This window comes from Chiloscyllium plagiosum, chromosome 14 (genome assembly GCF_004010195.1).
Source record: "Chiloscyllium plagiosum isolate BGI_BamShark_2017 chromosome 14, ASM401019v2, whole genome shotgun sequence".
Classification (NCBI taxonomy): domain Eukaryota; kingdom Metazoa; phylum Chordata; class Chondrichthyes; order Orectolobiformes; family Hemiscylliidae; genus Chiloscyllium; species Chiloscyllium plagiosum.
Window position 1 is genome coordinate 34,420,990 of NC_057723.1, and position 21,357 is coordinate 34,442,346.

The window sequence follows — 21,357 nt, forward strand, 5'->3', positions numbered from 1 at the left end:
TCAGTCTATATCTTCCATATCCTTTTCCACAGTAAATACTGATGCAAAATATTCGTTTAGTATCTCCTCTATTTTCTGTGGCTCCACACAAAGGCCGCCTTGCTGACCTTTGAGGGGCCCTACTCTCTCCCTAGTTACCCTTTTGTCCTTAATGTATTTGTAAAAACCCAGAGTCCAGACTATAATCTATAACTCAGCTCCATAACAACAAAGGGTGCAAAGACTTGGAATATCACTTCTAAAAGCAGGAAAATTTCATGTCGGAGTTATTCTTAATTAGATTAATCTTCATCTCATAAATATGTAGCCTTTGCCCTTATCTGATAAATGATATTTTAAAAAATCATCACTGGCTAGACCAACATTATTGTCCATCCCTAATGCCTAGTGCTTTTGCTTAATCTTGGTAAGCATTTTTTCCAAGAATAAAATGATTTAAGGGAGTGAAATTAATTGCTTCTGCAATTATCTGGGTTATGTTACAGAAGTTTAAAAGAAAGTCTTGAATTTCACAACCTTAGGATGTTCTGAAGCACTTTACAGCCAAGGTTGTGACTGTGCTAGTTTAGGAAACTCAACAACCAATTTATAAACAACAATGTCCCATTAAATAAACATCATAATGAGCAGTGCATGTTAGTGATGTTTGGCCAGGGCCAATGTTTCCTTGTACGATCCGTGTATATGTCCAGGTTATGATCTGGAATGTGATGTGCATGAGAATAAGCTGACCAACCAGTTCCTCGGGAGGAACTTTCAGCCTATTGTAAGCTATGATGTTTAAAATCAAAACTGCCTATGGGTAAAATATAGTGCTTAAGCATTTGTAACCTGCTCAGTAAACAAAGAAAATTTAGAGGGAACTTTGGCCAGAACCCCAGGGATAATTCACCTGGTCGTACATGTTTTGCTACAAGATTCTTTCTGTCCAAGAGCACAAATGAACTTGATATAATTTCTCATCTTACATGACAACTTAATAGTCTACCAAAGAAATGCTACAATGTTTATGTCTGCCTAGATTATGTACTTGTTATTTGATTTGAACTTAAACTCTCAGCCGCCTTAATTCAAGTACTACTGAATGAGCCTTAACTGATAGCTCCGTAAAACTATTTGGGGTGCATCTTTGGAGACATGTAAATAATGAAGCTCAAGTGGACTCTGTAAAGCCCGAAATGTGATACACTTAGAATTCCTCAAACACTTGAATGCTCTTATTTGAAATAGCCGTTTAATGGGTTTTAGGTTATTTGGGAATAGATCACAAATTCTTTGAAAGGAGATGGAAATTTCTACGAGAAATAAACTTCATGCTGAACAGAAACCAATGGAGTAGAACACAAACCCAGAAAATAGAGATCATATAATCATAGAGCAATTGAAATTTTAAAAAATGCTGAAAACTTTCCTTTAAAACAGTGTGTAATTATTCATGTTAGGAAGCATCTATGCCAAGTAAATTACTTAACTTTTTAGGTTAGTTACCTTTCATGATGCAAAACATCCACCTGAACCGTTACATGAACTTTATCCTTTACATAAAGTGCTCCTACTTTCAAATCCTTTATCTGATTTTATTCCTTCAACTATCTAGCAACCTAGTCACTGCTTGAGTCATTTACTCTAGTCATCCATTTTCCCATTCCGCAATTTTCCAAACTTCTGTCTCAGTTCATTTGTTACTGAAAGTTGTTACCTTAACTTAGATGTTTCAAACTACTTTTGACTGGTATCCTGCGTTCTACCTTGTGTGAACTTAAAATCATCCGGTAGTGGTATTTTAAATAAATACCAGGTCTTATTTTCCTAATTACCCATGGTTGCTAATATTATAATCATTTTTTTCAAATCCCGACATGGACCAGACAGAAGGGAAGTTAACATCCAGCCAACACCGAATAAGCCGGTCTTGCAGCCTGAATGCACTGCATGTCAACTCAGTTAGTGAATAATAAGACTTCTACACCTCAGTGGAAGCAAGTTCCATCCTCTGGATTCATTGGCCTGTGTTTGCCCAGTAACAGCAGTAGGCATATTAGCTCCAGAGCTCCTTAATAGTCTCTGCTGGGACTGCAGTTTGAATATCTTTTTAACTGCAGGTTGAAGGCCTAAGGATCTTCGGACCCTGGTCAAAAAAGTGCATTGGGTCATGAGTGAGTTTTGAAATCTAATTTGGAAGGGAAAACTATTCAGTTTGGGTTTGGGGTATTTTGGTAAGCCTCTAATGCACAAAAGTTTTTAAACAAACTCAATTGACCCTTGTCACCAGCCCACTTTATGACATGGGAGTGAGCTTGGGATGGGTAATGGGATGAGTACACATCTGGAAGGGACATGTAATACTCAGCCCCTGGTCCCACTCATCCCATCTCTAATTTCATCCCACCCTCCAAACACTTAAATATCCATGTTTCTTCAATTCTGCCGCCAAGCCAATTCCCAGTTTTAATAAACCCACTATTGGTAGTGGCCTTGCCTTCTACTATAGAGACCTAACACTGAAATACCCTCTGTACTGCTCTCCCCTGCTTTCCCTCTTTTGAGACCCTTCTTGAAACCTTCCTCTTCGATCCAGTTGTTGATCATCTGACCTAATGGCTCTTCCTTACCTCGGTATCACACTTGTTTTGTAATCCTCCTGTAAATCACATCTAACTGTTACACCAAGTTAAAAGCACTGTATCAATAGAAGTTAAGTTTTATGAATTTTTTTAAGTGGAAAGATTATAAAGTCTGACATTTGCTTATTTTTGATAAAGATACAAACTGTGTGTAAATGTTTTTGTCATCCTGTCTCATTTTGATTTTCTCTCAAACATGTTATTCCCATTGCATAGTCAGTTATCCATACATTCTATAAGTTCAAATGAAATAAATTGAAGAACTCTACCCATGTGTGAAATGTTGTTTTTAAAAATGCAAGTAACTTTTTATGTTGTTATATAAAGAGACATAAAAACAGGGATAGTAAACCTCCGTTATGAGGATGGATTGCAGAAGTCAGGACTGTTTTCCTTGAGGAGAAGGTAGCTAAGAGGAGATCTGATAATTTTCAAAATCATGAGAGGTCTGGATAAAATAGGAAGTGAAAAACTGAACTTAATCATAAAAGGATCAAGAGCAAAATGGCAAAGATTTAAAGGGATTCACAAATGTAATGAAATGGAGTAAGAAAAATCTTTCACACAAGGAGTGATTTGAGTCTGCTATGCACTGTCTGAAAGTGTAGTAGAGATATTCAGAATGCTATTGGCTAATTGTATATGATGCTAATAGACACAAAAAGGGGAGAGGCACAAGGCCACCATATGCACGCTGGGCAAAATGGTCTCCTTCTGCACTAGAACTATTCTGAAGCATAGATGAAGCATTCTATCATGAATAGATATTACAATCAAATCCTGGGTGACATTTCTCATTTCAGTATTATTCCAGATGAGATACCTCAAATTGTCAAATTCATGGGTGAGGAGTTATAAACTGGCTGCCCTTCCAATTTCAACAGCATCTTTATTTGTTATAAGGTTAGTTTATAAAGGATCATCTTGTAGATAACTTTCTTCCAGAGCTAATGAATTTATTTTAAAAGAAACCAATTACGAGTGGGATAAGTTACTAAACACAAGAAGAAATAATAATGCAACACAAAATTAGAAATGAGACATGATGAAAAATATCAATATTTGAGTTTCTATGGGTCGTTAGTGAAGAGTGTATAGTACAATATTTATAGTTGAACAGTCAGTTTCAGGGTATTTAACTATTTTGTAGAAATCCTTTTCCCCTGTTACCTTTTGGTGGTGGTTGGCTGGCCGTTCTCAGAACAAGAAGATCCTCCTTTTGTCCTATTTCCTTTAGCAGCTAGCTTCTACAACTTCTACAACAAAGTGAGAGCTTCCTTTACTGAGAACATTATGGTACCTTGGTAGTACATCTCCAGTTGTGTCCTTCACAGCACACTAGTGCACAAACCTGGATTAGTATATCTGTATCCCAGCCCACCACTGAACATGAACACTTCAACTCATGGGCACATCATCTTCCAGTAGCAAACACAGACCTGTCCATGTGCCTTCTTGAAGGAGGATAGTAAATGCATACATCTCCCCTAAATATTGTCTTATCTTCATGTTCACGGTCTGAGATAACCTCTGGAATATCACAGGTTAACTTGTACTGCATTTTTGGCTTCCTTGGCATCACATCATGTGATATTTCAGAATTTTTTTTTCAAACAGCCACTGAATTTACGTTGTAATCAATGTTTGGGTTCTAAATCTTTTTTTGTTAAGGCACTTGTTTGAATTAAAGTTCAATGTGCTTATTGGTGTTTTGGTTATGAACCTCGCCTATGATGACTGAAAATAGTGTGGATTAAACAATTTGGCATTTTTGTATTTGGGTGCCAGAAAGATCAGAGCGAGAGTTGTGACTGCTTACAATTTAAATCAGAGATACCATGTTTAATAAAAATATTCAAATTTTCAGTTTACAAAGTTAGGTGCAAAAGAAAGCTGCAAGGAGATTGCAAAGAAAGTGCTAGTGGATATAGATGCATTAAGTATTTGTGCAAGTAGACTGTAAATAAAGTAATGTAGGGAAACATGAAATTATGTACTTTTTAGGAAGAATGATGAAACAAATGTTTTATCAAGGTGGGAGACTGATAAATATTAACATTCAGAGGGAACATAAAACAATACAGCCCTCAATGTTGCGCCGACCTGTGAACTAATCTAAGCCCATCCCTCTACACTGTCCCATCATCCATGTGCTTATCCAAGGGTTGTTTAAATCTCCCTAATGTGGCTGAGTTAACTACATTGGCAGGCAGGGCATTCCACACCCTTCCCACTCTGAGTAAAGAACCTACCTCTGACAGCTGTCTTAAATCTATTACCCCTCAATTTGTAGTTATGCCCCCTTGTACAAGCTAACGTAATCATCCTAGGAAAAAGACGTTCACTGTCTACCCTATCTAATCCTCTGCTCATCTTGTATATTTCTACCAAATCCCTTCTTAGCCGCCACCTTCCCAATGAGAACAGACCGAAATCTTCTCAGCCTTTCCTCATAAGACCTTCCCTCCAGACCAGGCAACATTCTGGTAAATCTCTTCTGCACCTTTTCCAATGCTTCCACATCCTTCCTGTAATGGGGCAACCAAAACTGTACACAATATTCCCAAGTGCAGCCACACTAGCATTTTGTATATTTGCAGCATGACATTACAGCTCCAGAACACAATTCCCTTCCCAAAAAACTTAACACACCGTATGCCCTCTTAACAGCACTATCAACCTGGGTGGCAACTTCCAGGGATCCATGTACATGGACTCCAAGATCCTTCTGCACATCCACAATACCAAGAATCTTTCCACCGACCCAGTATTCTGCCTTCCTGTTATTCTTCCCAAAGTGAATCACCTCACATTTAGCTGCATTGAACTCCATTTGCCACCTCTCAGCCCAATTCTGCAGTTTATCCAAGTCCCCCTGCAACCTGCAGCATTCTTCCACTCTGACACTAATCCACTGACTTCATCTGCAAACTTACTAACCCATCCATCTAAGTCACTTATATAAAAAAATGACAAACAGCCCTGGTCCCAAAACAGATTCTTGTGGCACACCACTAGTAACCGGACACCAGACTGAATATTTTCCATCAACCACCACTCGCTGCCTTCTTATAGAAAGCTACTTTCTAATCCAAATTGCTAAATCGCCATTAATCCCACGTCTCTGCGTTTTCTCCAACAGCCTACCATGTGGGACCTTATCAAAGGCTTTACTGATGTCCATGTACACCACATCAACTGCCCTACCCACATCCACATGCTTGGTCACCTTCTCAAAAAATTCAATGAGGTTTGTGAGACACGACCTGCCCTTGCCGAAACCATGTTGACTATCTGAAATCAAATTGTTGCTTGCTAGATGATTATAAATCCTATCTCTCATAATCCTTTCCAAAACTTTTCCTACAACACACGTAAGGCTCATTGGTCTATAGTTATCCGGGTCATCTCTACTGTCCTTCTTGTACAAGGGCAGAACATTTGCAATCTTCCAGTACTCTGGTACTAAATCTGTAGACAATGACTACTCGGGGATCAAAGCCAAAGGCTCCAACACCACCTCCCTAGCTTCCCAAAGAATCCTCTGATAAATCCCATCTGGCTCAGGGGACTTGTCTACATTTGCTCTTTCTAGAATTAATAACACCTCTTCCTTACTAATCTCTATTCTTTCTCGTCTAATCTTGTACCTCATTCTTCTCCTCTACAATATTCTCCTTTTTCCTGAGTGAGAACAGATGAGAAATATTCATTTAACACTCTCCAACCTCCACGAAGTCCACACACAACTTCTCACTTCTGTCTTTGGCTGGTCCTATTCCTACCCTAGTCATTCCTTTATTCGTCACATACCTATAGAAAGCTTTAGGGTTCTCCTTTATTCTACCTGCTAAAGACTGCTCATGTCCTCTCTTTACTCTTCTTAACTCTCAGTCTAAGTCTTTCCTAGCTAACCTGTAACTCTCCATCACCTCATCTGAACCATGTCATCTCATCGTCACATAAGCCGCCTCCTGCCACTTTACAAGAGATGCAATTTCTGTATTAAACCAAGGTTCCCTTACTTTATCACTTCCTCCCTGCCTGACAGGGACATAGCTATCAAGGACATGCAATATCTGTTCCTTAAACCAGCTCGACATTTTGATTGACCCCACCCCCTTAGAGTTATAGCATTTCCAGTCAATGTTGGCGAAGTTAAAGTCCCCCATAATGACCACCCTGTTCTTTTCACTCCTACCTAGAATTGTTTTGCCGATCCTCTCCTCCACATCCCTGGTACCGTGCGAAGCTCTACTTTTTTAAAAAAAAACTCCCAGCAGTGTGACCTCTCTTTCCCTCTTTCTAACCTCAGCCCATACTACCTCGGTAGACAAGTCCTCGTCAAAAGTTCTTTCAGCCACTGCTATACTATCCTTGACTAACAAAGCCACACCTCCCCCCTCTTTTACCGCATTCCTTGTTCTGTAGAAGCCCCACCTTCCCTGAAATGAGCCCCAATTATCCATATTCCTGAAACCCACCCTCTTGCATCATCCCTGTAGCTACATGTTCAGCTGATATCTTCCCCCTATTCCTTGCCTCGCTATCATGTGGCATGGGTAAGAAACCACAGATAACAACTCTGTTTGTGATAGCTGTCAGCTTCCACCCTAGTTCACCGAAATCCTGCCTTACATCTCTATCTCTCTTTCTTTCTTAAGACATTTGTATCTATGTGGACCACGACTTGGGGCTGATCACCCTCTCCCATCAGGACCCCAAAGACATAATATGAAACATCACAGACCCTGACATTTGGGACGCAACACACCAACCGTGAGCCTCGTTTGTTCCCAACAAACCTTCTATCTGACCCTCTAACTATTGAGTCCCCAATGACTAACACTCTTCTCCTTCCCATTGCATACCCCTGGTAAGTCGTTGTCTTCCCCCCCCAACAGTATCCAACGGTGTACTTGTTTTTCAGGGGAACGACCACAGGGGATCCCTGCAATGACTCTTCCCTGCACCCCCTTTGAACAGTTACCCAACTTTCTTTGTGCCTAGGAGTAACTGTTTCCCTATAACTCTTATCTATCACAGCCTCTGTCTCCCAAATGATCCAAAGTTCATCCAGTTCCCTAACGTAGTCTTGGAGGAGCGAAAGTTGGGTGCACTTCCTGCAGATGTACTTGGATGGGACACTAATGACGTCCCTCACCTCAAACATCATGCAGGAGGAACATTCCTCTCCCAGCACTGCTATCCCTGCTAGTCCCCTTATCAGAATGTTTAATTAAAAAAAAGAGAAGCTTACCTGATGTGTCCCTGGTGTAAAGATTAAAGGAGATGGTTTGGTGGGAGGCCCTACAAAGGTAGGGTCTCAGGTTTAGAAACAAAACTCACATATAGCTGGAGGGAAATTTTTTAAAAAGTCCCTCCTTTCCCAGAAACCTCTGCTGTCTGTCAGATGTACAGACTCAAATTAGTGACTCACTGCTCCTGACAGGCCGCTGGTCCAAGCTCCCACCCTTTGAATTGCTGCTGCTGAAAAACAGAAATGGATCTGGCTGTTCTTGTAAATTCATCGCAGAAAAGTAATCTACTGTCAGCAATTAAGGCAAAAATAGAAACTGCAAGCAAAACTCAGCATGTCTTGCAGCATCTGTGGGAAGAAAGCAAAGTTAATGTTTCAATCCGGTGGTTCTTAATCATAAATAATATGTTCGCCTTTATTGCCAGGGGGCTAGAGTATTTGTATAAGGAAGCTTTGAAATTTCATGGGGCCTTGGAGAAATAATGTATGAAGTACCATGTACAGTTTTGGTCTCCCTCCTTTAGGCAAGGTATGAGTGCTTAAAGGGGTGCAACAATAGTGTGCTGAATTAATTCGAGGCTGAAAAGGCTGTCACATGAAAATAGAATGTGTAGAATGGGCCTAGTGTTTGAAGTCTGGAAGAAGGAAAGGTGATCTCTGACACATGCAAAAGTCTATATGGTCTTTCCAGACTGTAGTTGAAGAGTCTACAACTAGCCATTATCTCAGGATAAGGGGTTTGCAATTTATGAATGCAGAGGAGAAATTTCTTGCCTCTGAAGTGCTATGAATATTTGGAATTTTTGATATACATGAATGCTCATATGCAATGATTATATTCAACCTTGAGAGTGATAGATTTTTGGGCTTTGAGGGATTCAAAAGCTTTTCTTTGAATTCACTCATGGGATGTGCGCATAACTGGCTGGGCATTCCTTGCCTGCCCCTAGTTGCTCTTGACAAGATGGTGGTGAGTTGCCCACTTGAACCAGTGAATTCAATGATCTGTAGGTAGAACCCAGTGCTGTCAGGGAGGCAAATCCAGGATTTTGACTTGGCAACACTGAAGCAATGGTGATATGTTCACAAGCCAAGATAGTGTCTTGGAGAAGAACTTGCAGATGCTGCTATTCCCATGTATCAGCTGCCCTTGTCCTTCGAGATGGTTTGACCTTTAGTAGTTTCTCGAATGCATCTTGTAGATGGGGAAGTGGAATTGAGCTAGAGTTTCAGCTACGATCTGGTTAAATAATGGAGACAGCTTGATGGGCTGGATAACCTATTCCTGATCCTGTTTTTTATGCTGTTATGAAGTTATTTATTTATTTCTTTTACAGATAAACAAAAATGGAAGATAATGGGACGAGTGACGAATCTATGAATAAAGAATCTGTGGCACTGGAAGGAAGTGTTTCAACATGCAGGGAAAAAGAGCATCAACAAGGTGTTGATTTAGAACAGCACTCTGAGTCTGAGACTGAAACTGGCAAGTGCACGACAGGCAATGCACAAAATGAGGAGCGTGGGTCTGCTGGAAGCATACTTGAAAGCAGTCCAAGTAAGGGGAATGAGTCTGTCAACAGGACAAGAAAAAGACCGGAATCAAAAGGATCCAGTCAGCCAGGGTTATCTGAACAACCACCTTTGGGAGTTGCTGACCAGGTAAGCAATATTCATTGACTTGCGATTTTTGAGAAGATTTGTAGCTCAAGTTGAGGTTCAGGTTGTAAGTTTTCTCACTGAGCTGGCGGGTTTGTTTTCCGACATTTCATCACCATGTTAGGTAACATCATCAGTGAACCTCCGATGAAATGCTGGTGTTTAGTCCTGCTTTCTCTTTGTGTGTCTTGGTCTCTTAAGGCAGGTGGTATCATTTCCGGTTCTTTTTCTCAGAGGTTGGTAAATAGGGTCCAAGTCTATGTGTTTATTGGGAATTTCTAGAGGCCTGGCATTCAAACCAGAACTCCGTCAATAAACACATCGATTTGGACCCCATTTACCAACCTCTGAAAAAGAACCGGAAAATTTATCGCCCACCTTAAGAGACCAAGACACAAATAGAAAATGGGACAGGACACCAGCACTTCACCAGAGGCTCACTGATGACGTTACCGATCATGGTGACGAAACGTCTGAAAACAAACCTGCCAACTCAGCAAGAAAACTTACACCCTGATCCATTGACTTCCACAAAAAATTATTTTAACCTCCAAATCTGGATTCGTACTGTGCTTGATAATTTTGCCTACTTGAGTTACAAAATGTAATTATATATTTCAATCTGATATTGAAAAATATGACTAACAATCCAATAGCTGCAGTAACTTTACTCCATTTATTTTCCAGGTGCAAGATCTCCCTAATCAAGAGACAGGAAGTTGGGGCTACTGGGGAAACTGGGGAAAGTCATTGCTTACAACAGCAACAGCCACTGTTGCATCTGTTGGTGAGCTCCCTGTTGCTGTTAACCATAATTCTGAACAGATTATCTTCTAGTTCATTTGATGAGAGGTGAAGCAATACTTCACACATAGAAAGTATAAAATCTTTGTCTGATTAGAGAATGTTATTAAGTTTGATGAGTAAGCTCATATGATGTGAAACTCTTGTCAAACTGGCCTGGTATCACTTTATCAAAGTCCCATCCCACAATGTTTGAATCACCTTTGTTATCACCAGTGTGACTTATTCCATTTTCCATTTGTGCTATTCTGTGGCCTCTCCAAGGATTGTTTCTAATTCATTCTCAATAAGCATGGTAAGTTGATGCCTACTTGTACTTGTTCGGACTGCCCTAGCTTTTTCCACATACAGCGTTTTACAGCAGCAGACAGAAACGTTTGATCTCATTACTGTATTAGATTTAACCATGAGCCTCCGATCTGAAAGGCCCAATCCACATTACCTCTTGTAAAAATATTCTCATTAAAACTATTAGCATTTGGCTATTCAATATAGTTGTAAAACATAATATTTAGAAATGTTTTCTTACTACTTTCAAAGAGTTTGAAGAGCAAAACCTTGAAGCTAATCAAGACTAACTAGACTGACTGTGTAGGGCATTATGAAATAGCTTGTGCTGCTTTCTGTGTGTAATAATAAATACAAAATTGTTGTAATATAATTTGATTAGAAGATCAGAGGGTGGCAGGTCAGCCAAGATTGACAACACAATGACTTGATTCTAGTGTAGAATGGAACTGAACGCATTGCTTATTTATCAAGTTGATTTGAAGATTTGGAAGTATAAAATAATTTTTACTTCTGTTCTTAGTTTTAGTTATTATCTATTTGAATGACTGCATTTTTGAGAAAGCTATTGAAAAGGCTGTTACTCTCATGCACATTGTTTTATATTATTGTTTGCTAAAAGAAATCTGTTAAAGTCAAGGCCTGACTTTAAAATTTCTTCCTTTTCAGTACTCTTGATTCAGCCTGAGAGTTTGTTCTTAAACCAAGTTTTATCTGCTCCTTCAACTCTTCTCATAGTTTTCTTAGAATCCTGTAATCCAATTTGTGCCCAATGTTACACGTCATTGGGGTAGTGTACTAGAAATCAAATCCCACTATTCCTGCACTTACCACAAAAGTAAAAGATTATATAGTAAGTACCCAAAGTTCCTCAATGATTTTGTCTTTTACCTCTAGGTGAGGCAAAGCATAAACCAGTTTTCTGAACTTAATAAGAATTATACTTATTCCAAATAAATAGATTCTAGCTACAGATAAACTATATGAGCTATCGACATGTAACTCAAACCCTCTCTCTTATAAAACTCAGTCCCAGATAACGCACCTCCTGTGGCACGTGCATAAATACAGAAACAAAGAGTATCGTGGTGAAGTGGAACACTAGGAAGGCAGTTCAGTGGTCCCGGTGCACGGATGATCCTTTTAGCTTGTCAGGACTTGCTGCTGCTTGATATATCTTCCTTCCTTCCTTCTCCAAGTATTTTTTACTTGCTTGCAAGAAGCACAGAGTGACTCATTCACACTTATGAAGTACCTGACTTATTGGTTAAGAGCCATTGCTTACTGCAATTGATTGAAGGGACATACACTGGCTTTCTTCGGTATTTTTACTGAAGAAAGGAGGATAGCTTCTGTTTATCCAGAGGTTTAATTCACATCCACAAACAGTTCAGTTGCCTGGGAGCCAATCACATAGATGTTAGCAGGCAGAACATCTCTGATATTGAAACTGGTCACCAATCAGATCGTTGTTGCTGGCTAATTCTACATACCCCTTTGATCCAGCTTGTCTGCAAAGAGACTGCCCCTACTTGTTGAATAAACACCACTTACACTGAGTATTAAGTAACTTTTTAAAAAGTGCAGTGATCCTTGCCACCATGCTTGATTTAAAACAGTCCTTTTCGTGTTTCAGAAAATGTACAGTCTTTAGAATATTCACTGGTCACATGAAGTTTAAAAGTCTTTGAAGTTGGTAACAATTTACTATTGTGAGTAGGAAGTAAATGGGAAAGTGCATTTTTGCAGAGGCAAAATGCTTTGCAGCTTTTGTTTTACAATCTCAAATTTGATAGTGGAGCATACTGACATCAAGGATATTTGGTTCATCCAGGATAAACAAAATACAGATGAATTGGAATGTTTATAGTGCAAAGAAGTGTATAAAGAAAGCTTTTGATAAAGTCCCACATAGGAGGTTAGTGAGCAAAATTAGGGCGCATGGTATTGGGGGCAAAGTACTAACTTGGATTGAAAGTTGGTTGGCTGATAGGAAACAAAGAGTAGTGATAAACGGTTCCATTTCGGAATGACAGGCAGTGACCAGTGGGGTACCACAGGAATCAGTACCTTTTTACAATATATGTTAGTGATGTAGAAGATGGTATTAGCAATAACATTAGCAAATTTGCTGATGATACAAAGCTGGGTGGCAGGGTGAAATGTGAGGAGGACGTTAGGAGATTACAGAGTGACCTGGACAAGTTAGGTGAGTGGGCAGATGCATGGCAGATGCAGTTTAATGTGAATAAATGTATGGTTATCCACTTTGGTAGCAAGAACAGGAAGGCAGACTACTACCTCAATGGAATCAATTTATGTAAAGGGGCAGTACAGAGAGATCTGGGTGTTCTTGTACACCAATCAATGAAGGCAAGCATGCAGGTACAGCAGATAGTGAAGAAGGCTAATAGCATGCTGACCTTCATAACAAGAGGAATTGAGTAAAGAAGCAAAGAGGTGCTTCTGCAGCGGAGACAGGAAATATGTTTCCGCTGATGGGTGAGTGCCGAACCAGAGGACACAGCTTAAAAATACGGGGTAGACCATTTAGGACAGAGATGAGGAGAAGCTTCTTCACCCAGAGAGTGGTGGCTGTGTGGAATGTTCTGCCCCAGAGGGCAGTGGAGGCCCAGTCTCTGGATTCATTTAAGAAAGAGTTGGATAGAGCTCTCAAGGATTGTGGATTCAAGGGCTATGGAGATAAGGCAGGAACAGGATACTGATTAAGGATGATCAGCCATGATCATATTGAATGGTGGTACAGGCTCAAAGGGCAGAATGGCCTACTCCTGCACCTATTGTCTAAATACCATCAACTGCCATCTCTGATAATTCCACTGTTAGTTAACAAAACTGAGTTGCTTCCTTTGTTAACTAACTTTTCTTATAGATTATTTTATTTTTATCACTAAGGTCATGGGATTTCCAATGTGATTGAAAAAGCTGAGACCACTCTTGGGATTCCCAGCCCCACAGAAGTTTCAACAGAAGTGAACGTGTTCAATGAAGACAAAGGTGATGACAAAAGAGCTACATCTGAATTCTGAATAGTTAGGCTGTATCAATGGTCAAGCCTATGGTTGAGTTTAAAATGAAGATGCTGTGAGGAACATTTAGATGGAATCTGCAAATGTAGTCAGTCTTGAACTTCACGTAAAATGATTTTGTGTTTTTACATATTACGTATTTTGTTTTTGCTGTACATAGTGAAGTTTTAGTTTTTTTCCCTGTTCTAGTTTAAAATTAATGACTTCTTGGGGCTCTGGTATCTTGCCAAAGCACCAATTGTTCATGAGTTAGATTTTGTGATGCTAATAGCAGTAAATAGAGACGGTCAATAAGATTTATGTTTGGAAGTCTCCAAATACTCTGCGAAGGAGCTCAAGTACATAAGTGATTTGGGAATAATTTTGAAGAAGCACCAGCTGAAATATGATGTATAAGCAACATGGACAGTGAAGTGATAGTTTCTAAGTTCTAGAAGGCAATTGAATGTTTGAAGTCAAGTTTTGCAGCTTGGGCTAACAGTCTGATCTATTCTGTTTGCAAATTTTTTTGCTGTTTTGTTTCTTTTTCTTTCCTCTTGCTCAGAAAAGATGACGAAGAAAAACTCTATCAAAATGATTTTTTTTTCCTTTCAAGAGCCTATGATAACTTTATCTCTGATGGTTAGTTTATGTATGGATCATGAAATTGAACCTTAACTGCCATATCTGGGTTAAAGACAGGTCCTTGACAGAGAGAATACCCCTGTCCTTTGTAATTATTGGACAGTAGGTTGTTCTGAAAACTTGCTTTATAATATCAAGAAATTGATTAAATGTTATAAATATTTTGAAAAGTTACTATACAGCATGTTAGTGCTCACAGTAGGGTGGTCATGCCAATAGGGCCTGATCACTCTTGTGATTCTTAAAGCCATCAATAATATATGCACAAATAAAAATGTACTGTTGGGTAATAGACTGACAGGTAAGCTTCTTAAAATTATGCTCCAAAGTCTAAATCTGACTGTTTCTTTGAAATTCATTTGGGTGTTTTGCTATGCTAAAAGCAGCAATAACAAAAATATGCAATTGTACAGTATATTTAACATCGTAAAATATTCCAAAACACTTCAAGAAAGTATTCAAACCAAATTTGACACTGAGCCACTGAGTGGAAATATTAGAAATATAAACAAATTTTGGTAACACTACACAGCTCAGGTCAAGTGTGTGAAGTCTTTTCAACCTTAATACGTTTACCTCTCTCCAGATGTGATGCCTGAGTATTTTGAATATCTTCCCTTAGCAGCAGCATTTGTGGTACTTTTCTTAAAGGAGTTTTTTTTTTAAAGGACAAGTGACCAAAAATTTTGACCATGGACTAAGGAATCTGTTAAAGGGGGAAAGTGAAGTAGAAGCTAAAAGTTCCTTAGAAATATGAGTAGTTGTCAAGAATTCACTTATTTGAATAGTTATGCGATGTGTGGTTTATTTTTACTTGGAATAATTCCAAGGACTTCATGCTTGTTTCTAATTGTAAAACAGAATTCAAGAATGGTAAGAATAGCCCGAAAGCAGAGAGCATAAGCACTTCTCCAAGCAGTGGAGCATTTGGGATGTTTTCTACCATCACTAATGCCGTTCAGAGCACTGTGAGTATGTATTTTATTTGACTGATAGTTAATGTCTTTTATACAAATGTCACTAATTAGTATTATATTAGAATAATTTAAAGCTGTCAAGAGAAGTCTGGGAATATTTAACCAGTAAAGCATTTTCCTTCCGCATATCTCATTTGTGACTTTGAACTCTGGTTTTAATTAAATTATTCCCACATCTTTAGATCAGTTTTAATCAGTTTAAAGACCTACTCCACTATACTATGATTCCTTCATGTATTGCAAAGTTAACATATATATGCATAATTGGTTATTCATATCTAAGAATGTTTGGAACGGCTGATATCACTGAAATATTAACTGATGCAAATGTTAATGACCTAATGCATCCAACAATTTTAAAGCATAAATAAAAACTGAAAGAACTGCGGATGCTGGAAATTGAGAAACAAATACAGAAATTGCTGGAAAACCTCAGCAGGTCTGGCAGCATCTGTAGAGAGAAGTCACTGTTTTGGATCCAGTGACCTGAGGTCATTCAGATGTAGAGTCACTAGAACTGAAATGTTAACTCCCAATTTTTTTTTTCCCTTCACAGATGCTGCCAGACTGGCTGTTTTTTTTCCCCAGCAGGGGAAATTTTAAAGCTTGTATTGTTACATCATTAACAGCATGTGCAGGTGAACTGTTGATCACCCAGACCTGCTGAGTTTCTCCAGCAACTTTTTGTTTGTGTTTTAGATCACTATCTTCTGTACTTTGCTTTTGTTAACATATACTGAATCTCTCCCCACCCCCCTCATCCCCAGATCAGATATCTGTTGTGGACCGCCACACAACGCTCTCATTCATTTACTTGCCACTGGTGCTCCCTCACCCACCAGTCACCCTGATGCTACACCTACCCCTACTCACTGTCCCTCCTAATTTGCATATTTCCCTTCTCGCAAAACCTGACAGTGGCTTTGGGTCTTTTAAATATTTTACACTAGAACATGGCTGCTATTGCTGTTTTTTGAAAAAAAAAAGATGTTTTGGCCTTGAACACCTACTGCATGGTTAGATTCATTACTGGTTTTCTATGCTGGAGGCTTTTGAGAAAGACCCAGAATCAGATGGCTCAAAACCCTGGTGGCAGGTTGGTGGGAAATCCTGATTAGGATTACCATTGATTGGATCTGTTTTCACAGTAACCAGAAAATCTAGGCCATTACATTCAAAAGAAGTATTTAATCAAATTTGTGTATATTTATCCAATAAAATATAAATATAAATTACTTTATTTTCAGGGGAAATCTGTCCTGAGTGGTGGTTTGGATGCACTTGAATTTATCGGTAAAAAGACCATGGATGTTATTGCAGAAGGAGATCCTGGTTTCAAAAAGACAAAAGGACTAATGTATAGGACAACCACATTGTCTCAGGTATTCTCTAACCTTTGGTAGTGAGTAAAATAAAATAATTATTTGGTATTGAAGCATTGTTTACTTGACCATTTTTGATCATCCTGTGAGCTATGATAGGAATGTTGCAATGATAGTTATTGCAATGCTATTAAATACATTTGTACTCCATTGAAAACTGAGTGAGAGAGTTTACTGGGCTATGATTGTTTAAAGAATAATACATTTGTAACATTAAGTTTTTCAGTGTGGGTTATTACAGGAATTGAACCTGTCTAACAGCTCCCCAGAAGGTCCATTGTGTACATATTCTAATAATACATTAAGGAATCTGCTCTTTGAGACTGCATACTTTACAGTGTATAATAAATTTGGTGACCCAGATAACATACAGCAATTGAATATATTAAATTAATATGAAATGTCATGGAAGTGCTGGCTATATATTGGAGTTCAAATTATGTTTATACCTACATTCTTGTGGAAATCATCATCTGTATTAAATAACAATGTCTTGAAATTTATGGGTTTTTTTTAAGAAGCAGATGGTAAGAGCTATTCTAGGTTGCTGGTAGGAATGAACTGTGATGAACTATTGGTCTAATTTGTTTTCATGTTGGGAGAGTAGACTAGATGTGAGAATACACTCTTCCATTAAGAACATTGTATTGGAATGTTTTTGCCTTAGCATAGTTTCTAAATTAGAAGTGTTCCCAAGTGTGACTCATTCCCATTTTAGTCTACTGTTATAATTATAGTGAAAATGGATTAATAATATGCAACTTTAATCATTTGCCTTTTAATAGCTGAGGAGAAAGTGAGGTCTGCAGATGCTGGAGATCAAAGTTGAAACTTTATTGCTGGAACAGCACAGCAGGTCAGGCAGCATCCAGGGAACAGGAGATTCGACGTTTCGGGCACAGGCCCTTCTTCAGGAATTCCTGAAGAAGGGCCTGTGCCCGAAACGTCGAATCTCCTGTTCCCTGGATGCTGCCTGACCTGCTGTGCTGTTCCAGCAATAAAGTTTCAACTTTTAAGAGCTGAAACTTTTGTGGACTGAAATTTGCTTCAGAAACGAGCACAGCTGACCTAAAATAGCTGGTGTGATCATGAGACAAGCCCAGATAACTTATGTAAGATACATAAGCAGCTGCCTCAGAATTATTACTTTATGAAGTGGCACTTAAACTCATTGAGGCATCAAGAATCTCTTGTTTGTCTCATTTGCATGTTTACTGCCCATACTGAGCGATGAAACATTCTTTACAACTTTCCAGAATTTTTTAGGGAATGGCATACCAACATCGGCCTTTAAGCAAAAAGCAAAATGGATTGATAACAGCAAGGATACTATATTTTAGTTCTGTCCTTCTATCAGCCTCAACCCCAGTCACAGAAATTAGCTCTGATGAAAATGCAACCTGACAAAATTGAGAATTTAAGATCTGTGAACTGTGCTACATCCAAAAAAAAACAGTTGGACTAATCTTTTCATTCTTTCAACCCAAGGGATTCTTAGGATCTGTAATTGCATTTGCCTTTACCTTTAGGCATGACAGGAAGGTAAAGGTAGACACCCCTCTTCCCATTTCTTATTTATAAGCTCATGTCCTTTTGTTTCTATACCTGCGTTTGATATCAAATTTTATTATTTTATTCAGGGTGGTAGGTAATAGAAGTCCACTTAATTTCATGAAGAAAAATTAAAATTGACTTTCCTCAGTTTTTGATCTTTTGTAACCAAAGTTTAGTTTGTGTGATAGCTACCCACTAAAAACAAGAGAAAGAAAACATTGACACTAATCAAGAAGAGTTTAAGGTGGGAGCAATGATCCATATTCACCTTATCATAACTGGTTATTGAGCTTTCTCAGTCCTTCAAAGAAATTACCTCCTACCCTGAGTCTTTCTGCGTGCTGCTACATATCCTGAATATTTTCCCAGCTCTATTCTGCAAGTCTCATGCTTACTACTCGCCTGTTTCTTCCTTCCCCTGTTACTCTCATAGGGTTTGGGGACCTGAGCTCAGGACTGAAGAGGCACTGAGCAGAGGGACCAACAAGTGGGAGTGTTAGGGGAAAGAAACAATGATAGGAGAGTCAGCCAGCAGGAAGATTGGACGAGGCAGCTCATGGGAGGCAGTGAGCTGAAGCTATGATATAATCACACATTTAAATAGAAAGAACTCATAAATTTATTCAGTCTTAATAAGAGAATTTTGTGCAGTTCTGTTCAAAGCACCAATCAGATTTTCGTGTAAAAAATACAGGTCAGGAAGATAATCCACCTTTCTATGTTTTCTCATGGAAAATCACTTTCGTTTTCTAGCCCATTTTTAAGGAACTCATTAGGAGTCCTAAATAAAGGTTAGCTACAGTGGGAAGAATTTTTGTAAGAGGAGCAGATATTGGAATATTGGGAGGATGACTTTGCAATTTTGAAAGAAAGGAAAGGCAATTCTGTAACTTTTAGAATGCAGGAGATTGTGTCGGGATGAACTAGGACTGTCTATGGAAAAGGGCGGAGGTGGTATTGACTTGTGCAAGAATTAGTGTAATGCTGATGAATGTGAGGATATTGGGTGTTGGAATAACAAATAGGAATTGTTCTCGAAAACAATGGCACTGAGGCAAGAACTATGCCAGTACTTGCACGGTGTTACTAAACTCCAAGTGTTGTAAATTAAGTTGCTATTAAGTTGTTAAATTGAATGTTGGAGTACTCAACTGAATACTTGGTAATTTTCATCTGTAATTTTAGGTTTTCAAGGAACAGGATGGAAATTATCTCTAATCATCATTTGATATTTTCTGAAGTAAAGTCCTCCAATATGTCTTATTAGCCAAACTGGAATATAGATAAATCGGAGAAAATGATGTTAAACCCCTTTTAACCTAAATCATTTTCTTGAAGTTGATTATGCCTTATTTTTCTCTGTCCAGGTTCTTCGAGAGGCTAAAGAGCGAGAACACCAACAAACAGCCGAGGAGGTTTCTGTGGATACAGAAGAGAAGGCTCATTATGGAATGTTATTTGATGAGTTTCAAGGTCTATCCCATCTGGAAGCTTTGGAGATTTTGTCAAATGAAAGTGAAGTGAAGGTAAATAAGGGATATGATTTTTGTTTTTTGCCTGTTTAGTAATTTGATGAAACTAAGTCCCAAGTACAGGAAATCATACTTCATTAGAAATCTGGACTATCCAGGCATGCATTAATATATTTTGTGATTATTAAATAAAATTCCAACTTTGTATATATTAATTTATATTTAGTTGATCAAATTCGGATTATCCGAACAAGTTCTCAAGGTCCCAAAGTTTGAGTTCAGAAACCATACTCTGTAACTACCTGCAGAAACTCTTTCCGAGACAGACTGCCCACCAGTGAACTCAGCAGCTTCTCTCTTGCTCTACCTCTGTCATTAATTTTCTTTTCATCTTTCCTTCCGACTTTCCGGCCCTTCTGCCGCGTTCTCTGTCTCCCTCGCCCTCTGTCTCCCTCGCCCTCTGTCTCCCTCGCCCTCTGTCTCCCTCGCCCTCTGTCTCCCATACACAGCTGAAAGTTTCTGACAGCTATTCTTTTAGGTGTATTTGTATACAGCTTTTTTCCCTTGTACTTTAATTACAATCCGAAGTTTGGGTTTGACTATCAATTGGTTTTATACTCTGATACCTCAATCAATGCTTGAGTGAAACAGCACAGCTCTGAGCAGAGACACTGACAGAAACCCAGGCAGACATTTGAGAACCCATATAAAACTACAGCAAAGACAGCCCTGCTCCATCCCAGAGTGTCTTTCGATTTGATTTGATCAAGTTGATTGGTGTAATATACGAGTCGGTGCATCTGTCTGAGGCTTTGTCATGGGGTCCATTTACACTTGAGAATGCTTCCTTTATGATCAGATCATTATCCAAACGATCAGTTATCTGAACAAAATACTCCCTGCCTGTCTCATTCAGTTAATAGAGGTTGTTGTATGTAGTGAATTTTCTTGGTCTGCTATATGTCATGCCTTCATGTCTATTTTAATTTCCTTTACATACGTGATATTAATTCTCTCGATTTTGCATGAACAATTTATATAAATTGTTACCAAATACTGATTTTATTTACTTATATTTGTTCACACTGTGCATGTGTGGGATGTTCATTATATTCTGTAGGTTAAGTCAGTACTGAATGCCTTGTCGGGAGAAGATGTAGAAAAATTGAAGGAGGAGTTAACAGCCATAAAAGAAGCCTTTTGTTTAGCTGAATTTGATGATGAGGATGAAGAAGATAACAAAGGTAAAAAGGAGAATGAATGAATAATTTCTATATCAAAAGCAAAATATTGCAGATGCTGTAAATCTAAAGTATAAACACCAAATGTTAGAACTACTCAGCAAGTCAAGCAGCATCAGAGAGTTATTAACCTGCAATGTTAATTCTGTTTCTCATCTCTACTTGGGATGCTACTTTATTTACTGCGTATATCCAGCATTTTTTTTGTATTTACTTTATTCTGTGTTCAACCTAAAATTTGCCCATATGTTACTGATTTTATACCTACATAAACTTTTATTGTTAAGTTGGAATAACCTCAATAAATCAGAGTTGAAATAAAACAAAGAACTGCGAATGCTGGAGATCTGAAACTGGATCAAAAATTACTGGGGCAACTTAGCAGGTCTGGCAGCATCTGTGGGGAGAATGCAGAGTTAACA

At 38.6% G+C, this 21,357-nt stretch overlaps 1 protein-coding gene across 5 annotated transcripts in view; it reads left to right on the forward strand.

Moving 5' to 3' along the window:
- Positions 1-21,357, forward strand: part of fam114a2 (family with sequence similarity 114 member A2) — a 36,839-nt gene that overhangs the window by 3,655 nt on the left and 11,827 nt on the right. For 4 of the 5 annotated variants that reach the window (XM_043703518.1, XM_043703516.1, XM_043703517.1 and 1 more), the window contains exons 2-8: positions 9,222-9,546; positions 10,231-10,330; positions 13,552-13,653; positions 15,171-15,277; positions 16,534-16,668; positions 19,590-19,748; positions 20,815-20,938. In XM_043703518.1, the coding sequence (XP_043559453.1) occupies positions 9,232-9,546; positions 10,231-10,330; positions 13,552-13,653; positions 15,171-15,277; positions 16,534-16,668; positions 19,590-19,748; positions 20,815-20,938 (1,042 nt within the window). In that variant the 5' untranslated portion in view covers positions 9,222-9,231. Of the gene's footprint in view, positions 1-3,504; positions 3,528-9,221; positions 9,547-10,230; positions 10,331-13,551; positions 13,654-15,170; positions 15,278-16,533; positions 16,669-19,589; positions 19,749-20,814; positions 20,939-21,357 lie in introns of those variants that run through there. The other variant, XM_043703520.1, reaches the window with a different exon arrangement.